The following is a 16,054-nucleotide window of genomic DNA, read 5'->3' on the forward strand; positions in this document are numbered from 1 at the left end:
TAGGGTCACATGAGCCTCTAAATTTGTGTCGGGCTGGGGAGAAGGAAACTCACAGTAGCTCAGTGGTTCTTCACCCTGGCTGCCCATTTCAATTGCTTGGAAGCCTTCAAAAATAAGACACCAGTGTTCAGTCCCTTCCATTCCCACCCCAGAAAGTCTGATTTAATTGGTCTGGGGAACCTGCTGGAAATTCAACATATGAAATAGTAATGATTGCTTTTATTTTTACATATGATTTCCAAAGTTTGAGCACTTGTTTTGTATGGCAGTGATGATTATGCATGTCTTTAAAACTTGTTGGTTTCAACTCAGTTGTAGATTATCTCATTTTTATGTTAAAGTCTGTTTATTCATAGTTTATTATGCAGCAAGCTGGTTTTTTAAGCACTTGTCTCTTCACAGCTTATAATTAAAAACCAACAAACTAAAACCTGGAGGCAATCTGGCTTGTTTCTGTCTTCTGCAGTCAAGGAGAACTCTCTATAGTGCTCAGAATTCTATCAGATTAAAAAAAATCATCTTGTTGCTGTATTTGGCATAAATGTGGATTTAGCACTCACTTGGGGCTTGTGGAGAGAAGCAGGTGCCATGAGGGCTTGAGGCTCTGATTTGGAACCCTTGATGGCACCCGAAAAAGTTATTTGAACAAAAAGGTCCACATCATGGGCCTATTTGATGACCGATTAGCTCAACCACTTTGCTCATAGCCTAGATGAGATCTAATAAGGGTTTAGCTCATTATTTAATATTTACTTCACAACCAGCAGTATCTTCATACTTTCTCATTTATAGTCATGTCTTCATTCATTTTAGCAATTCCCTTGTGACTGTCCAAATCCAGATTCTTTGTCCTTAAAAAAAAAAAAGAAGAAAAAAACCCCCCACAACTCATTAAGTTCTTAGACCCACATTAATTGATAAAACTGTAGTCAACTCTTAAGAAAATATGACAGTAATGTATTGCATCCTATATTCTTTATTGGAAAGCTTCTGAGGGGTAATTTTCCTTATTCTGATTACAAAAAAAAAGTAAGCCTGTGAGAAAAACCCCAAGATTATTTTCTCTATTTGTGTTACATCTATGTTAACTAATTGTTACAGACTGAATGCTTGTGTCCCTTCCAAATTCACATGTCAAATTCCTAACCCCAGGGTGATGGTATTAGGAGGTGTGGCCTTTGGGAGGTGACTGGGTCAAGAGGGTGGATTTAGTGCCCTTATAGAAGAGGCCCCAGAGAGCTCCCTCATCCCCGTCTGCCATTTAAGGACTCAGGAAAAGGAATCAGTGTATCTATGAACCAGGAAATGGATCCTCGTCAGACACTGAATCTGCCAGCGTCTTGATCTTGGACTTCTTAGTCTCTAGAACAGCAAGAAGTAATTTGTTGCTTAAGCCACCAGTCTATGGTATTTTTTATACCAACCCTAATGGGCTGAGGAATCAATAAGGCATTACTTTTATTTCTATTTTTGCATTTGGAGTTTGGCCATCTACTATGACGCTGTTGTCATCGTGAGGCTTTCAAAACCTCTACCTCATCTTTGAGGACATCAGACCTTTATCCTGGTGTTCATATGCAGAGACCATTGCTCTGCTGCCTTCCTGCTTAATCTCCCAGCCTCTGTATTTTATTCTCTAAAGTGGGAATGATACCTATTTTAGAGAGTTTTTCTGACAACTACATGGCAACATGGGATGCACTGTGCACGCGAATGACACTTCTATAATCCTCCTCTTCTTTTACCTACTCCACGGTCATCCCCCACAGTGGGCTGGCTTCTTTTTGAGGATTTTTCTCTTTTTATGATTGTGGGTGCATATCTTTGGTTCATTTACTCTACTGTGCATGTTTACACATATTTCCTTACTTTTCCAGTTTCAGATTTATGAAGCCTCCAAAAAAATGTTTTTTCTTCCATTTTCACCTTCTGTTTTATGATCTTCGTGTCTATTTACTTCTCTATCTTGGTTTTATCTCCTTTCATTGTAAGGAGAAGCATTAAATAGAAAATATTAGTATTGTCTGTTAGTGGAAGAACTTTGTTGTTCGCTAAAAGAGATTTTGGTTTCATAAATACTATGGGACATTCCAAATAGAGCTGAAATCCTTAGAGCTTTAGTGAGCTTCCAGATCTCTAGTCAATAAATCTTACCAATGTGAAATGAAAATTGAGTCACACTTGTGTGTTTTGTTGTTGCCTTAGGATAATGAAAGCTATTTTTTTTTTTTTTTTTTTTTGGAGAGAGTGAGAAAGCACACACGAGCAGGGAGTGGGAGGGCAGAGGGATAGGAGAGAGAGAGAATCTCAAATAGGCTCCACACTCAGCATGGAGCCCAGTGTGGGACCCTATCTCATGACCATTATGAGATCATGACCTTAGCTGAAACCGAGAGTCAGACACTTAACTGACTGAGCCACCCAGATGCCCCTAAAGTTATTGTTTTATGGCTTTTATGCTACTGCAATAAAAACTCTCAACCTCAGGACTCTTGTGTGGGAAGACCATCATGGAACCATCATCCATCTGTGTCAGTGCTGGTGGAATCTGACCACTGTTTTAAGGAAGAGGGCACAATGTATTTTTCTCTGATAAGAAGTCTTTGTTTGTTGCAAAATTAGCTTAACATCTTGCTTTTGCAAAACCTCTTGAGTTCCATATTTTCATGGAAGAAATGGCATACTCACATGGAATAGCTATCTTTCACCCAAATTCTTAATAGACCCAATTTCTGAAGCCATTGTTCTAAATTTCCTATTGCTTATTTTGCCTATGCTTCATAAAAAAGAAATCATGTAGCAAAACAATAAAAAAAGCAATGTCTGCCTCCTTTTAAATTGGCATTTGCTTTTAGTAAGTTGATTCCTCTGGGCTCTTAGTTATGTTTTTCATAGCTCTAATAGGAGCTTCCTAAAAACTCTTTTATTGTATCAGGTATAAAGTAGATAACAAAGTTTGATAGCCCTGAAGGAACGTGCATTAAGTAATGCAGCTGCAGAGAGAAATGGAAATAAAGGCATGAGAAGAAACTGTAAGAACGAGATAGATTATATTTACCCCAAGGTTCCGCCTTCTAAACTCTTCCCTGCTCTCTCCAACCTACACAGATTTAGGACAAATACATCATTTTCTTTTCCTGCTGTATTTGACAGTATCTATAGGTTCTCTTTGAAGGTCAGATTTGAGCAGTTGAACAGGTGTGGATATACTTGGTTTCTAACAGCCAAAATTAGAGAACACTGTTCAACAACATTCTCGAATTGTCAGTATTAGGATGATGACGTACACACTATGTACACACAGACACATCACGGCACATGAGATAGCATGTTTAAAAATATTTTTCATCATTGTCTTTTCCTGATAGTTTTCCCCCCAAATATTTTAAGATGACCATGCTTAACTCTCTGCATCAAAATGTGAAAGTCACAGTTTGATAGTGTAACAAAGGATTAAAAGTTTATTTTTTTTTTAATTTTAGGTAGGTTTATGGGGTTTTTTAATTAATCTTTAGAATTTATAAATAGATTAAAATAATAATTAATGAAGCAATGACTTGTTTATGTGGCTAAAAACCAGTTCAGGCCTGCCATTCTGGGTGTGTAATTGGAGTCCTTGACTTACATATTTAACTGGAAATGCCCTGAGTATTCAGAGCCATTTCTTCAGCTGGGGAAAGAACAGATGTCCAGGCCATTATTGCTCGAGGAGGGCAATCGTTTTTGTCACCCCTCTCCTTTGATGCCTGGCATGCCTTGAACATAGTGGACAGTGATAGTTGTTAAGATTTATGGAGGCTTACTAAGTGACAGGTGATGTAGTAAGCCCTGTGCACACATTAACTCACTCAGTCAGTATTTGCTGAGAGTTGAGGGAGGGAAGAAATGAATGGTCCATGCTTCCAATACACAGCAATGGCTCTGTTCCTCAGCTAATTAAGTGGGCTTAGATATTTTTAGTGATTTCATTATTTTTTCTTCATGAGTGAATTTTGACAATATTCTTGACATCTCTTGACATTAAGTATTTAAATTGAGTTGATAATGTTAAACAGTGCTATTTTCTGAAGTATTTGATATTTAACGCTTTAATAACTTTAGAATGTACCACAGTCCAAGTTAAGAACTCGGTGGTTTCTCTTTGATGCCGCACCTAGACATTAAATAAACACGATTTCTAACAACATTGCAATATGAATTAATTCAAGAACTTAAAAAAAATTCCCATTCAACCTAATGTCATTATCATCTGGAGAACACATTTATGATTTGTAATTTTCTGATGATTAGACTTCTTTAAATTTGATGTTTTCATGTATCATCAGAATGAATATACCACTTATAAAATAGTAATTATTCATAGTACCCAAGAATTATATCTGTTTCTTTTATTATAAAAACTGTCCTAAATAAATCAACCTAGATTAATTACAGACTCAACCTGATTGAACAATGCTGGCAACCTATTGTGGATTTTTATAGTAATCATATCATACAAGTTTTACTAATGTATCATATGATTGTTCAAAACCCAGTGGAGGGTGTGCTACTAAAATCCTCTCATTCGTAGCCAGCTCCTTGCTTCTGGTTATAAGTACTTACATATACTTAGAGAGAAACACAGAGTCAAGCATACATCTACTGATTATGTGGGGGTTTTATCTAGTTTCTGTGTTGGTTTCTCTAGAATTTAGTGTTCTTCAAAACAGGAACTATGTCTTTTGATTGTCATAATTAGTGGTGAGAACAGCACAAAATGAGTGAATGCTATTTTGATACTATTTTCTTTTTCTTTTCTTTTTTTGATGTAGAAAGATGTTTATGAAATTCTTTACATGGTTTGGTTCGTTAGGCTTTTGTAACATATTCAGATGACTTATTTAGTTTTGACTTACAGCCAAGATAAAATGGAGAATTTATATATTTTAAATAAAGTTTTCTTTTGGGGTATAGACTCATTATTAACTGCTAAACAAACATATGTTGCTAACCATATGCTATATTTACCATTTTTGTAAAGGTAATATTTAGCTATATGTCTTGAAATATTGAGAGCATCTGTTATATGAGTATTCTGTGAAAACATTTATACTCTGTCATTGGTTTGATAATCCACTTCAATTTTTAAAAAAATTCTTATTTTTATTTTGGAAAATGTCTAAGGGGATTACATAGCTGAGTAAAAATGTGATTTTGTTAAAAGGCAATGGGAAATTTTTGTTTTGTACTTGTGTTGTTTGAACAGAGCCTCTGCAGTAGAGTAATACAAGTATTTCTAATATATTTTAACTGCATGTTAAACTGATTCCCTATATATGTCCTTAATTGCTGAAATTTATACTAATCTAGATCACTTATAACACCACTACCCAGATTTTACATGGCACTGAACATGGCATTTGGTTTCAGAAGAGTGTAACAGAGCATGAAGTCCCTTGGGTGCTCGGGAGGGGTATTTTGAGGCTCGCTTTGAGGACTCTTTGTATGTGTATGTTCATGTACAGCGCCCGTTCTTCCTGGAGCCTACCAGCAAAGCCATTCCCAAGGCTATGGGTACATGCACCAGACCAGCCTCTCATCCATGAGGTCAATGCAGCACTCACCAAATCTAGTAAGTATCAGTTTGAAATATTTCCTCTTCCCTGCTCTTTCCGTTTTATCTCCAAAATAGAAATAAAAGTGGAATAGAGTTGCATTGAATAGTGTCCATTTTCACAGAAAGGATAAATGACAACATTTTATTCTTTGTACCCTTTCGAAGAAAGCAGAAGACTTATAGAGGTAAACCACTGAGAAAGGAAGGCATGCTGTGAAAACATATAAAGAGTAAAACATACAAAACGACTGTCTCAGAACAATATCCTAGTTGTTACTTCATGATCGGTCTTAGCCAACTGTGATCTTCATTCAGGTCTAAAAAGTACAAATATCTGGTCACATTAACCAGTTAATTTTGACAGTAATCAAAACGGCCACTAACCTCCAAATGACATGGCCAATGTAAGTCTTTGAATCCTCCTATTAGAAATCTTGAAGTGCTTACAGATTCATTCATTAAATGTGAAGTTTGGAAGCAGTGCTCGAGGTTGGTTGGGCATCTCAAGCGAAATTATTTCTCCAAGCTTCTGTCTGACACAGAAGGCTTAGCCTGAGCCCTGAGAAAGAGGTGGTCCTTCTAAGCAGTTGGAAGTTCTTTTTAACTGCTCTAAAATTCTTTTTGCATCTGCCAGTTTCCTTAGACTGGTCTCTTAATTTTGAGACTGATGTTAATATTAACTGAATTCTTGGTCTTTAATTAAAACAAATATGGTAAAACTCAACTTACGTTCTGGCTATGAACCCCTTGTCAGACATGTGATGTGCAAATATCTTCTCCCGGTTGGTAGGTTCATTTTGTTGATGGTTGTCTTTGCTGCACAGAAGCTTTTCAATTCGATGTGGTTGCACGTGTATATTTTTGTTTTTGGTGTCAAATCCAAATAATCATTTCCAAGACCAATGTTGGGGAGCTTACTGCCTATGTGTTTTTCTAGGAGTTTTATCTTTTTAGGTTTAACATTCAAGTCTTTAATGTATTTTGGGTTAATTTTTGTGTATGGGTTAAGAAAGTGGTCCAGTTTCACTCTTTTGCATGCGGCTGTCCAGTTTTCCCAGCACCATTTATTGAAGAGACTGTCCTTTCCCCACTGTGTGTTTTTGGCTCCTTCATCCTAAATTGACCATATATATGTGGGTTTATTGCTGGGGTCTCTGTTCTGTTTCATTGATCTATGTTTTTATGTCACTACCAGAGTGTTTTAATTACCACAGCTTTGTAACATAGTTTGAAGTTAGGAAGTGAATAATTTCCTCATTATAACAAGGATTCAGTTATGTGTCCCTCAATATTCAGACATTTACATACTAAATGTCTATCACTGATTCAAAAACCTACAAAATAAGTATATTATCTATTTTTCTTTTTTAAATATATTTTTAAGAGGAAACAAAAATTCTTTGTTCCTACGAAAAATTCATTTCCTCTGTCAGGGAGGCCATGGCAGTGACTTGGCTCCATCTGTCCATAGGGCAGTTTTTGTTCTCTAAAGAATGTGGAATAGGGGAAAATCTACATAATCTAAGGTCTCTGGGGTTATCTGGAGCTGGGGGAAGTTGGTTATACTGCTTCAAAGCTTACTTTTTCATGGGCCAGTCATAGTATCTAAAGGCTTCCTCGATCCCCATTCTGTGCCCCCCAAACATTACCCTTTCTGCTAGCCTGGTAAACTTGAGATGGACGCAACCAGGATAGATGCTAGGCTCTGTTTGCCAACCTCCAGAAATAAATACACTTGGGAACATTCCTCCTGGTTCCTTTATTATATGTGAGTTGGTTTGTCATGATTGGCATTTGTGGCTGTATTATTTTGTATCCATCGTGTGACCCCACCCCCCTTTCCTTTCTCAGAGGACCTACCGAGCCATGTACGATTACAGTGCCCAGGACGAAGATGAGGTCTCCTTCAGGGACGGTGACTACATCGTCAACGTGCAGCCCATCGATGACGGCTGGATGTACGGCACGGTGCAGAGAACTGGGAAAACAGGGATGCTCCCAGCCAATTACATTGAGTTTGTTAATTAATTATTTCTCCTTGTCTTTGAGCTTTATTCTAATGTATACTAAACCCAATCTTTTTAAAAGATAGAAGATACTTTTAAGACAACTTGGCAGTTATTTTACAATAATCTGTCTTTACTTTGACAATGAGACACACAGGTACCAGGAAGAAGGAATGACTTCTGGGCTCAGGACACCTACATTTTCAGTGATTCCTGTGCACAAAGTCTATAGGTCTGGAGGCCTGGTGCTGCTAATTGGGTTAATGGTTTCTTTTGATTGGCTATCAAACACTTCTGGGAAATGTATTTTTGTAGACTTTAATAGAGATGTTGATCGTCCCTTAAATGTAACAAGTCTATGAAACTTCTTACCTGTCACTTTGGAATCACCAGAAGCCAATTCTCTTAATTCAGTAACACAGCCAATAATTTAAAGACCATTTAGCTTTTGAGTCATTAGGGAATTTCCAATTCAAGTGAAAATTGCCTAATGTAATAAATGTCAGGAGTGGCAGAATGACAGTTTGGTTAAAATTACATTGACTGGTGGCCTTCGGGACCTAGAAACTTCTCCCGAACAAAGACATTTCCTTGTTCCCTAGGCTGACTTGGGTCTCTTTATTTCTCATTGGTACCAAGGCGTATCCTACTCTCCATTTACATTCTGTGGGCCCAAGTCTACGCTTGACTCCATAGAATGTCAGGACCAAATAACGTCACAGCTACTCTGCAAAGGGCAAAGTTTAAGGTCATCTCTATTATTTCCCTAAGCGCTTTTACCCTGTTGCATGTCACATAGGTTCAAGCTTCTGTAACATAGGAAGCTGCACTGCCTATTATTAAAGCAAAATGTGCGGCTGATAACCTAACAGCCCTTCCCTCTAGTCGCCAGCTCATCAGAAAAACATATTTGGAAAAGTTGCTTGAGATTCTCCTGCTGCCTTGCACTCTAGTTGTGAAGGATTTACACCTTTAGGAAATAGATGTCTACTCTAGCAAATAAGTGATTTAGGTGTTTACCGAGCAGCTTTCATTAACTTAATGCCGCTGTCGATTTAAAAGTAAAGAAAGCTTAATAAGAGCCAGTGACTACAAAGTGTGCGAGAGACAACCAGTGAACAAAATGTCACCCACTCCGCATAGAGATAATCGTTGTTTTGTTTTGTTTTGTTTTAAATTTTGGAAAATGCTATTCACATCCGGTACTGGAAATCTAGCCACTGAAACCAGTTAATGAAAAGACTTCTTTTCTACTTTCTTCTGTTTTTTACCTTCTAAACCATATTGTCAGGGGGAGCGGGGTGGGAGGATGAAAATGCCAGCAGAGATTTTAGGTCTAGGCCCAACAGGTTGTTCACTAAAAGAAATTGTTGCCCTATCTGGTCAAGACGATTGGCCGGTAGTTCATAGTCAAGGTCACTGGAGAAATTAACATCCATCAGCGACTCTGTGTTTTCCTGATGTATTTGGACCTCAGCAGGGTAGCATTTGTGTAGGGCCTGACTCTGGAATTGTGATGAAGCTGCAAAAGCAAAGTTACAAAAATGTGATAAAATGTATAGATCTTGGGGTTATCTCCCTTATGTAATATAGGCAAAGAAATTAATGAAATATCCTGTAAAATACCTTTTACGGAAGTGTTTAGGAGTCCAGAAACAAATGCTAATCCATTTACACTTTTGAAAAGTTAGCACCTACTTTTTGAAAATCTAGAGTTTCATTTTATCTGGCTCAAAGAGCAAACAAGCTTTATTACGCTCAGGCTGCATCTACAGGACACTCACATAAAAAGAGATGAGAGAAATTCAGGTGAAAAACTAGAGAGTTTTTTGAGTTTTTTTTTTTTTTTTTTTTTTTTTTACAGATTCCTACATACCCAGCTGGACTGATTTTCTAGTATTGAAATGGCCAGTTATGATTAAATTAACCCCCTATCCATTTTGATGTCTTGTACACAAACCAACAAAGACAAGCTGAACTTGTGACATTCTTGCCCAAAAAAAAAAAAAAAAAAAATTCTGTGTGTTAAAACTGGGGCAATAAGCTTGCTCAATTTTATTATGTCATTAAGTAAATATTTTTCACCCAGACCACTTTTTTGTGATTATGAAAAAGAGTAGTTGTTGATTAAATTTGCAGACTAAATGTAGGACAGGTACAATTTTTGAGAAATAGCACATTTATAGGAAGCTCAAAGGGAACGGATTTGAAATGATACTCTTTATCGGGGAAAAGTCCCATAAAGTAGCAGCTGGTTGTTCCATTGTCTTTCTCATCCACTAATTTCAAAATCAGATTCATGGAATGTAGAAGTCAATAATTACTAGGGGAATAATTCTAAAATTTTAAGCTTAGCATAATGTTTGCATAGCGAGATGTTTCTGCTTCCAGCCTCTAGGAATTAAGGTCTGCTCAGAATTTAACCAGACAGCAGTTATTTTATAATAAAGACTGTGGGAGAACATGATGTCACATGCTCCTGATGCCATAACTGGGTAGTGTTGCCACTGTTCCTAAAGCTTGTCAGGATATTGAGCATCTCAGCAGAAATATCAGAAACATATATGTATAATACCAAAGTGCTATTTTTACAGCATCATTTTTCAAAACTACGTTCTTGAACGCTTTTTCCACTTTGCACATGCCCCCCCTCCCCTCAGTTTGGCGACATGCATCTCATACATAAATAACACTAACGGCTAAAGAAGGGTGTAAATAAAAAAATCTGTCTTTTAGAAATCAAGCTAAAGACTGAAATGTCCAAGCACAGAGAGCATGCACCTGATTCTCCGAACGTGATGTGTTCTCAGGCTTGGTAAAAGCACATGGAGCAGGTTGATACGTTTTTACAAGTTTCCGAAAACAAAACTATATGTGGATCATCTCTGGAGAGAGAAGCAGAGCAGTGGAATAGGTGACTTTTGTTGTAGGTTTTTGTAGTCAATATTTTTACTGATTCTCGTGCTCTAAGGAAAGCTTTCTATTTCTAACGTGGCAAAATGAGTTCTTCACGTCTTCTTGTTCTTGTTTAGACACCCGCAGTGTAGCCCAGTTTGAAATATTTATCTGGTTGTCAGATCCCCATGCCATCCCTGCCTCTTCCTAGGCTTCCCCACCTCCAGAGATCATACGGGAATTTGCAAGCACAATTTCTATGGGCACCTTGTATGAACATGATTGAGATTAGACCAGCCCTTCTTTGTCACTAAGTTTCATCGCTTGAAGATGATGAAGATGCAGTTTGGGCAGGTTAACCACAGTCTTTCCTCCCTTGTCCTCTCCTGGTTGAGCTTGACAACAGTCTGGGAAGTGGGGAAACAGACTTTACTAGAACAGTGAAGTTCAAGAGGTGCATCTCTTTTTCAGGTGTATTCACCTCTGGTGAAATGTTTTTAATGAAAAGATAAAGAAAATGGGTGTGATCCTTTAATAGCACATCCCTATATAAAGTGGATATAGTTTATACCAAAATTATAATATAGATATATTTTTAAAAAGGTGCCTTTTTGATTACCCTTGTTTATCCATGACGGTCTTGGAAAGAAAACCAAGCAAGCAAGCTTCTTATCTATTCTATAGTAGTATTTTGTTATACATGATTGGTATTTTTGTGGTGGGGAAGTGAGATGCTCCTGACAGATATGAAAGGTGATAGCTGATTGTATTTTTACCTCTAAAGGTGTAGAACTTTAGAAAATACTGACCTTTCCCATCTATTTCTGAAAAGTTCTTTGTGCATTTATATATAATCAGGATGCATAAACATTAACTTTAGATTTGAGACTTAAAATAGCTATTGTAAGATAGAAGAATTACGTTATGAGGCTGAATTCATTACACAAGATGAAATTCACTTCATAAATTTCATTATACCTTAGCTATATTTGCTTCTGATAATCTAAAAGCGGCTAGAGGGTGGGTGTTTTGGGTAACGAGACACAGAGGAGAGAAAACTTTAGTTAAGTAAGAAGCTATGTAAAGTAAGTTAAGAATGCTAAAAGGGAAGTCTCTTTCTGAAGTATTCCATGCCCATTAGGGTCCTTTCCAGACAGTCAATTACTGTATGATGTTTCTGTGGCCATCATTTCATGATGCTTAGACTACTGGAATCCACCAGCCTGGAAGGATCCCCAGGGCAGATTTCTCTCCGGTTGTCCATATTACTTCTGTATATTCATGGAATTCCATATGCTTTTTGCGTTTGATACATGATATCCAGTTGGCATACTATCTACTTCTTGGGAATCCAGTTGCTGTTAAGAATGCTTGACTTTGAAGGAAAAGAGAAAACTGTATCCTAGTCCCATTCTTCAGTGTCCATACAATGAATGGCTGAGCATTTAGAAGTGGTACCGAGTGTGCTGTGGGTTTGGTGTGGAAACATTGGCCTTTGACCTGTGCTAAGAATACAAAATTGAATCATTGCACAGCTTGGCTTCTGTCTGCTTCGAAAATGTAGAATGGTGGTTGATGATGAACTTGCAAGACTGTACTAACTTTGAGAGCATACAGTTTTAATGGAAACACTTAATGTTTTTAAAATGAATGGGCTTATAGAATGATACAATGTTATTAATATAATTTGGCTTTTGTTATGCAAATTAACACCAGCTATTAAAATATATTTTAGTAGAAATGCTTTAATTCATGTTTTCTTTCCTCTACACTGTGAATCTTTAAGCCTTGGTGGACTAGAGCAACATCGTGCTGCCCAAAGGACTAACCTATGCAAACTAGTTCACATTTTAGTGGATGTCACAGTAATTGTGTAATATGACATTATTTCCCCCTGCATAGTGTACAGCGGCATTGAAATAAACATTAAGCCTAGCATCATGTATGTATAGTATAGTCACTCACGAACCCTTCAAGGCTACTATAATCATTAGTATTATTATTTGTTTAAAAGCAAATCGCTGAGTTATCTATTAAATCTACTTGAACGATGTCAGAACAAGAATGGCAGCTGGACGTGTTGGCCGTGGCTTCAATGTGGTCACTGCACGTGTTCTCCTGTGATAGAGCTGTGTTCGGATGCACTCTCTTCAGGGTATTACTATTCTGTCTTCTTTCTGTATTTGTAAAACATTATAACGCTCTAATTTTCCTATCTCTACACATTTGGTTTGCTTAAATAAATGCAGGATATAACAAAATGATTCTACGTCTTGGTTCTCACCTTGGTTTCTTGGAGCTTGATGGTGTCCCGGGGATGAGGTTTTTCATGAAAACTCACATTAAATCACATTGGAGACCTCTGCTGTCTTCGGTGCACTTCCATTAGTGAGTCATTCAAAATGTGTCTTCCTGCCCCAAATAAACTTAGTTTTAAATGATAATAATATTATGGTTTTCAAGCTCAGTATCTTTCTTTTTTTTTTTTTTAAAGATTTTATTTATTTATTTGAGAGAGAGAGAATGAGAGACAGTGAGCATGAGAGGGAGGAGGGTCAGAGGGAGAAGCAGACTCCCTGCCGAGCAGGGAGCCCGATGCGGGACTCGATCCCGGGACTCCAGGATCATGACCTGAGCCGAAGGCAGTCGCTTAACCAACTGAGCCACCCAGGCGCCCGCTCAGTATCTTTCTGATGGTATATCAGAGTACTACGATAATACAGCATTGTAGTTCACTTCTTCCAAGATTAAATTCCTCATATGTTCCCAATAGTAGAATTTTAATTTTCTTGTATTAGTGAGATGAAAGAAACAGCTTGAAGCAAAGAATAGAAAGTGCACAACTTGAGTACATGAAATGGGGAGATGCTCTGATTTCTCAGCTAAGAACAGCTCATTTATCATAAAACATAAGTGCTTTTTTCCCCCCCTAATTTTCGCATAGTTGGAAAAAGTAAGTTAGTCCCTATTTTTACCCTACTATAAATCTATTGAGATGAGGATCTTAGCCTTATTGTATTATTCTGTAGAAGTTCCTCTTTGATGGTGCATAAACCCTCCCAATTGTAAACTGATGAACAGTATGGATGACACATTTTTTTCAATTTTTAAAGATTTTATTATTTTTTCGATAGAGAAAAGAGTGTGTGCGTGTGAGAGAGAGAGCACAAGCAGGGGGGAGGGGTAGAGAGAAAGGGAGAAGTAGACTCCCCACTGAGCAGGGAGCCTGAATCGGGACTCGATCCCAGGACCCTGGGATCATGGCCTGAGCCGAAGGCAGACGCTTAACCAACTGAGCCACCCAGGCACCCTGGATGATACATTCAGAACACTTGCTCACAGAATAAACATGTCTTCCTGATCTTGAATTTTTCTGCTTTTCATATTCTAAAAGTATAAAGTGAATATTTGTGTGATATTCATCATCAAATATACTGATGATATTTCAAATTACAAAACAGCTTATTTATTTATTTGAAGAATTTGCTATCTTTTTCTCCCACCAAGAATTTTTTCCCTCCATGATAATAAATTTCCTCCTTGGACCCAAGCCACAGAGTAATGCATAACTTAGCAGGATTTTTTTTTTTTCCTGAACTAAAATAATTGGGATTTAGAATATATTATGCTTATAATTTTATTAACTTCAACATTGTGATGTCAGTTTTATAAGTCCCTGAGACCCACATGACCATCAGAAGCCTACCAAAATAACTTTTTACAAAAATACTCAAACATAATAAATTAAAAAGTAGACAGAAGGAAAGTTTTGTACTTTTTAAAAATGTAATCTGCTTCTCCTACACAGGGGACTGAATAAGAGTTTTGTGGTGGCAGAAAACTGGATATGGGCCAAGTGTGAACTTCAACTACTTTCTGCAGTTCTAAGCAAAATTCTCAGGGCTTTGTCTATTTTATTTGTATTTGGGAGCAGCAGAGTTATAAAAAACAGAATGAGAAAATAGAGTTAAAGGGTGCCAGGTCAATATTAGAACAAAGGACCCAGTTACTGATTTGGTATTTATACCGTGGCATTTGATCTTTGCCGCTTTTCTGCTTTTTTTTTTTTTTTAAGATTTATTTATTTGAGAGAGAGAGAGAGAACAGGGGGAGAGGGAGAGAGAGACAATCTCAAGCCGACTTCCTACTGAGGTCAGAGCCCGAGGCAGGACTCGATCTCACAACCCTGAGATCACCACCTGAGCTGGAACCAAGACTTGGTCTCTTAGCCGACTGCGTCACCCAGGCACCTGCCTTTTTTCTTTTTTCTTCTTCTTTTTTTTTTTTTTTAAAGTAGCAAACATGAAAGAGAATAGTAGAGAAATGCAAAATCGGAACTCTTGTTATTCCACTTGACAGAATAAGGAATTTTCTTGCATCCCAGATTTAGTTATTAGATTACTCTTTAAATGAACTAGTTTCTGGTTCTTGACCTGGGCTAGCCACATTTACTGTCATTTTTCAGAGGGTTGCTCCCCAAGACCATGCTGGCCTAAATTAATTTTTGTTATCTCGCATGATCTCACCACTGTGGTCACAGCTGACTGGGTCTAGGTGACCGATTGATAGGCTGCCTGGGAGCCCTGGATGGGGGTGCACAAGAACTTGGCCCGACAGGGATGGTGGTGACTGATCCTGTCCAAATCTCTCTGAAAAGCCTGAGTTTACAAGATAGGGCAAGTTGGTTAAACTGGTTGTATTATTCAAAGCGAAAAGACACAGAGAAAGAAGGAAGTCAGGAGTAAGCCTAGGCTTTGAGTAAGCAGGAATCATGAGTAAGAAAAGCCACAAAACGGGAGAAAGATATTTAGAGGAGATGGAGAAAAAATAAAATAGATCGTCAGTAGTGGCATATGGCATGTGGTAGAGTCATAAAGAGATGGGAAGAAAACTCAGTTCTCGTTAATGGGTGGCGCCCACCATTCAGGAGCCCCAAGCCACATCAGATGCTCAAGGCTCGGTCCTGCTGCCACTGTGAGGCCACCTCCTCTTAGCTTCACAAGGAACCAGTTTCATGAATGTTGGAAAGATTTGCACAATGTCCCCCCAACGAAACACTAAATGGCAGAAGTAATGGAAATGCCAATTACATTATTACAGTTCAAACGTTCCCAGCTTGTTTTATGTAATTTTCCCTTGTTTTCTTTTATGATATATTATACTCTATATATCTTATTGAAAATCCCTTTAGTTGGAAGTTGTTTCCTGGGACCCAAGAAGGGTGACCATAATGGATAATCAAATGCATGTAACTGCGGCCAGTGTGTATGTACAAAGAAGGGATTGGAGGTTTAGAGGAATGTTCTTATTGATTTCTACATTTGGCAAAGAAGAGGGGAGAGGCTGGGGCCACCTCCGAGAGTGACATTGGCACTGGTATTCCAGGGATGAAAGAGGACCTGTTTTTGCAGAACTTTCAGAAGTACCCAATTCAAGGTGGGTTTTCGTAGTATACTGGTTACCACATCTGCCTAATAGAAACACCTACTTCTTCCAGTTTGCTCAGTGATAGCTCTTGTTGAAGGTGATTTATGTGTTTAGCATCTATTTAGTGTTT

The 16,054-nt window shown here is 37.8% G+C and overlaps 1 protein-coding gene across 3 annotated transcripts in view; it reads left to right on the forward strand.

The window, feature by feature from the left end:
• The window catches only part of NEBL (nebulette), a 347,130-nt gene extending 334,372 nt beyond the window's left edge, over positions 1-12,758 (forward strand). For all 3 annotated transcript variants that reach the window (XM_045874312.3, XM_045874313.3, XM_064591994.1), the window contains 2 exons: positions 5,505-5,611; positions 7,448-12,758. In XM_045874312.3, coding sequence (XP_045730268.1) covers positions 5,505-5,611; positions 7,448-7,624 — 284 coding nt within the window. In that variant the 3' untranslated portion in view covers positions 7,625-12,758. The remainder of the gene's footprint in view (positions 1-5,504; positions 5,612-7,447) is intronic.
• The last annotated feature ends 3,296 nt before the right edge of the window (positions 12,759-16,054 follow it).

Source organism: Mirounga angustirostris, unplaced genomic scaffold (genome assembly GCF_029215605.1).
Source record: "Mirounga angustirostris isolate CCGP_5_RB_7025 unplaced genomic scaffold, mMirAng1.0.hap1 SCAF_5, whole genome shotgun sequence".
NCBI lineage: Eukaryota > Metazoa > Chordata > Mammalia > Carnivora > Phocidae > Mirounga > Mirounga angustirostris.